This window comes from Apteryx rowi, unplaced genomic scaffold, assembly GCF_003343035.1.
Source record: "Apteryx rowi isolate R43461 unplaced genomic scaffold, aptRow1 scaffold_1053, whole genome shotgun sequence".
Classification (NCBI taxonomy): domain Eukaryota; kingdom Metazoa; phylum Chordata; class Aves; order Apterygiformes; family Apterygidae; genus Apteryx; species Apteryx rowi.
In genome coordinates, this window is record NW_020447257.1 from 134,814 (window position 1) to 138,891 (window position 4,078).

At 49.8% G+C, this 4,078-nt stretch overlaps 1 protein-coding gene across 1 annotated transcript in view; it reads left to right on the forward strand.

Annotated features, from left to right (window-relative positions):
* PKNOX2 (PBX/knotted 1 homeobox 2) overlaps nt 1–4,078 on the forward strand; it is a 55,337-nt gene that overhangs the window by 34,279 nt on the left and 16,980 nt on the right. Inside the window, exon 6 of the mRNA XM_026069042.1 lies at nt 2,373–2,509. Coding sequence (XP_025924827.1) covers nt 2,373–2,509 — 137 coding nt within the window. The remainder of the gene's footprint in view (nt 1–2,372; nt 2,510–4,078) is intronic.

The following is a 4,078-nucleotide window of genomic DNA, read 5'->3' on the forward strand; positions in this document are numbered from 1 at the left end:
GGTCCCCTTCGCCGCATCCCCCTGACTAACCCAACCTCCTGCTACAGGGCTGCTGTTTTGCCCTAAGGGAAAAGCCCGGCAGACTCAATCTGCCCGTATGGTGCTGATATTTTGCAAGAAAGGCCTTTTCCACGTTAAAAATGCACCGAGGGAAATACCTAGCTGAACCGGTTTCCCTGAACGGTGCCGATATTTTGCAATAAATTGCCTTTGCAGGCTACGAATGCACCGAGGGATATGCTCAGCCTCCCCGAATGCTGCCACGATTTTGCGATAAAGCGCCTTTCCGGGTGAAAAACGCACCGAGAGAAATGCTCCGTCTCCCTGAACGGTGCTGAAATTTTGCAATAAAGTTCCTTGCGAGGCTAAAAATGCGCTCGGGGAGATGCCCAGTCTACCTGGTCTCCCCAAACGGTGCTGATATTCTGCAATAAAGTGTTTTTCCCAGCTAAAAACGCACCGAGGGAAATGCCCAGAAGATCCTTTCTCCCCGTACGGTGCCGATATTTTGCAATAAAGTGCTTTTCCCAGCGAAAAATACACTGAGGGAAATGCTTGGTCTCCCTGAACCGTGCCAATATTTTGCAAGAAAATCCCTTTCCCGGCTAAAAATGCAAATGCAAATTTTCCTGGGAAATGCCTGTTTCCAGGGAAGTGCCTGTTTCCGCTCGGCTCCGCGGGGTCGCCCGCCCTGCATCGCGGGCGCTGGGGAACCGGGCGCGAAACCGAACCGTCTCGCTAAATAGGGCTGGGGAAAGAGGATTTGAACGGCGTTTTGATGTATTTTAYGGATTTTTGGCAAAAAAAGGGGAAAAAAACGACTTCATGCATAACTCCATGCTCTAAGCATTGGAATAACACCCCCCCTTTGCAAGCAAAATTACGGCATTCATTATTTTAAGGAACGGGTTTTTCCATGGTAAACTGCCGCGGCGCCCCGATGCGCTCGCGGGGGGGGTTGTGCCCTAATTTCGGTTGGATTTTGGGGACCTTCATGCCTTTTTTGGTGCAAACCCWCTGCAGGTTTCCAGAAGTGGCTGCAGGAAGCCTTTCCCCGGTATTGCAAAAAAACCAAAGAACCTTTTTGGGCTGAAAACCCAAAGTTTTGGGCACGCTGCTCTCGCACATGGTGGCGGTGAGACAACGCTATGGGGCGCGTGCTAAATATCGCTAATTTAGCAGGTTTTCTGCCCTGAAACCTTCACCCCTTTCCATCTCTAGCATTGACCTATTTGTCTGTCGTCTTTGAAAAACAGCAGAAAAAGGGAATATCCCAGTTTGCCAAAAAMCAAAGTTTGCCCAGTGAGCGGGTGTTAATTTTGGCGAGGGATTTGCCCCGTTGGGAATGGAAAACGGGAGCATGACTGCAAGAAATGCACTTGGCCGAGCAGAAATTGCCTCTTCTCAACCCAAAAATCAGCTTTTCCGGCTCGAAACCCAGTGGCGGGGAATGCAGATCCCTTACCCAGAACCCCGCTCCGCATTTTTCACTGCAGAACGTTTTTATTCGGAAAAATACGCTTTTCCCCTGCATTTTCTCGCATCCCCGCCGCTGGGGAGAAATGCGAGAGCCTCAAAAAACAAAAAAATAAAAAATTTAGAATAAATGAAAAAAAAAATAAATCCCCTATTCCCTGGCAAAATGCAAAGGCGACGGGATGGATGGAAAAAAGTGGAAAATCCACTTGCCGTTGTGTGCAAACTGCAAAAAAAAAAAAACCCCAAACGGGTGTAAAAACAAAATTTACCCCCTCAGTAAAGTAGCACGYGGAAAATAAAGAGCGAAGGGGTGAAAACGTGGATAAATCCGCATTTTTTAAAGGCAGCGAGCAAAAAAAAAAAAAACTTTGGAGCTGGCCAAATTACGAGCGCTAAAAAAGATTAAAAAAAGCTCCGGAGCAGCAGCGAAAGGTCAGCTAGGAGATATTAAAGTTAAACATTTTAAAACCGAGATTTGGGCCCGCCTAGGTTTGCGCGGGGCCGCCGCTTTTCATCCGAGCGAGAAAGCGGCTTCTTAATGCTGAAACCGGGAATATGAGGGTGAGTTTGGCTGAAGACGGGGTTAGCACGCTTATATACGTAGGTGTTCAGGATATATTGCTAAAAAACCAGGCAGCAGGAGAAATATTAAGGCTGAAATATTAAAAAATATTTCTGAATATAAGAAATATTATGGAAGGTTAAGGCTTCCTCTTGCTGCCTGCTTGGGGGCAACCAGGCAAACGCGCATTTTTACAAAATTTTGCAAAACGTCCGCGCCACAAAGCTGCGGCGGAGCTTGCAAAGCCCTCGGGGGGGGCGGGAAAGTTGCAATAACCCCTTGTTTTAATGCTCTTTTTAATCGCCTTCTCTTTTTTTTTGCCTCCCCGCAGATGACGGCCACGGCCCAGCAGCCGGCCAAGGCGCAGCCCGTGCACGTCGCGGCGCCGGCGGGCGGCAGCGCCCCGGTGCCCAGCGCCGCCGCCGACCCCCAGGCCCAGCTGGAGGCCGACAAACGGGCCGTCTACAGGTGACGCCTCCTTTTTGCCCTTTCCCTCCTTTTTTTTGCAAAAACGAGGGTTTTTTTGCTTTTTCCGCATGATGCTTTTTTTCCTATTGGGCAAGAAGTGTCTTTATATTAATCTTTCTCTATAGTCCTCTTTTTTATAAGTAGCACCCGGGGTGCAGAATAAAAGCTGCACGAAAGCCCTGGGAGATGCATCACCCACGTGTGTCCTCGGGGCCCCCGGAAAGGAGGGCAAAGGCGGGGAATAAACCCAGCGGGGAAACGCAGGAGTTATCCGGAGCGCGTTGCAAGTGGACGCGCGAGGGGACGTTCCCCAAAGGGACGGAAAGAATTCTCTGGAGACATGGAAAAAAGAAAGAAAAAAGCTTTTTCGCCGTTGCGCTGGATTGCAACCTAGTGGATTTTTTTTGCAAATTGCATTTTTTTGCAAACATCGCATTTTTTTTTGCAAATTGCATTTTTTGGAAATATCGCTTTTTTTTGCAAATTGCATCGTTTATTTATTTATTTGCAAACTGCATTTGTTGCAAATCGCATTTGTTGCAGACTGCACTTCTCGCACCGCTCGTAGGCAGCCGGGGCAGTTTTAACACCAGGCTGCCTTTACCGCGGGGTTCGCTGGGGGCGGCTTTGGGGCACCCCGAATTTGCTGGTGGGCAAAACTCCTTATTCCTTCGCATTGTTTTTTTTCTTAAAAACCATGCAAATCGGGGCCAGGCTGGGCAGCACATCCCCCCCGCTGCTGGGCTCGCAGGCAGAGCGCTGCTGAATGTGCAAAATTAGGCCATTAGAGGAATTCATTTCTCTTTATTAGCCCGTGTCAAATCCTTTTTATTAGCGGCTGCCAACGACCTCTCTCCTGCAGGAAAATGTCAGGCCGGTTCAGCCCTTTTATTTGTTCGGCGCCGGCGAGGATCAAACTCTCCCCGGATCCGCGCTGGCGAGATTTATTTCCGACGGCTGGAGAGGGGGGAAAGGGAGCGAAGGAGCCGGCGCCCGACTCTCAGCCTTGCAAAAACACCTTGTGCAAAACCCTCGTTTTCTAGCCCCGAATCCTTTCCGGCGAAAATCCTGCTTGCCCGCAAGTTAGGAAACATCCTGGTGTTTTGCTTTCCTTTTTCCCCGTATTCATAACTACGGGGTTTTTTGCAAAAAAATCCCAGTCCTGTGGCAGAGCTGGGTTTCGCTGCTCCTTGACACCACTCTGCCTCTGGGGCCTTGGTCCTCTCCCTTAACCTGGCTTCACCTTCACCTCATTTTTTCCCCTTTTTTTCCCAAAACAGGCCCCAAATCTCTTCCCTGCCATCACGCCACGCTCAGCCTCCACATCCTTCTCACCGCAGATGCTGCTCCAACCTGAATCGGCAGCGGCTGAGTGCTAATAAATCCCCTCGGCGGGTTAAAAATCGCTCTTTTCCGCCCTGGTTTGGGGCCGATTTGCCCCTCTCGTTCCTGATCGATTGAGGGGCTGCTGAAACGGCGGCTGGGTTCACGCGCCGCAATAATTCATAACACCGCCTGGAATTTGCCTTTCATATCCCTCGGCTAAGCTGCTGCCTAAATTACGACTGC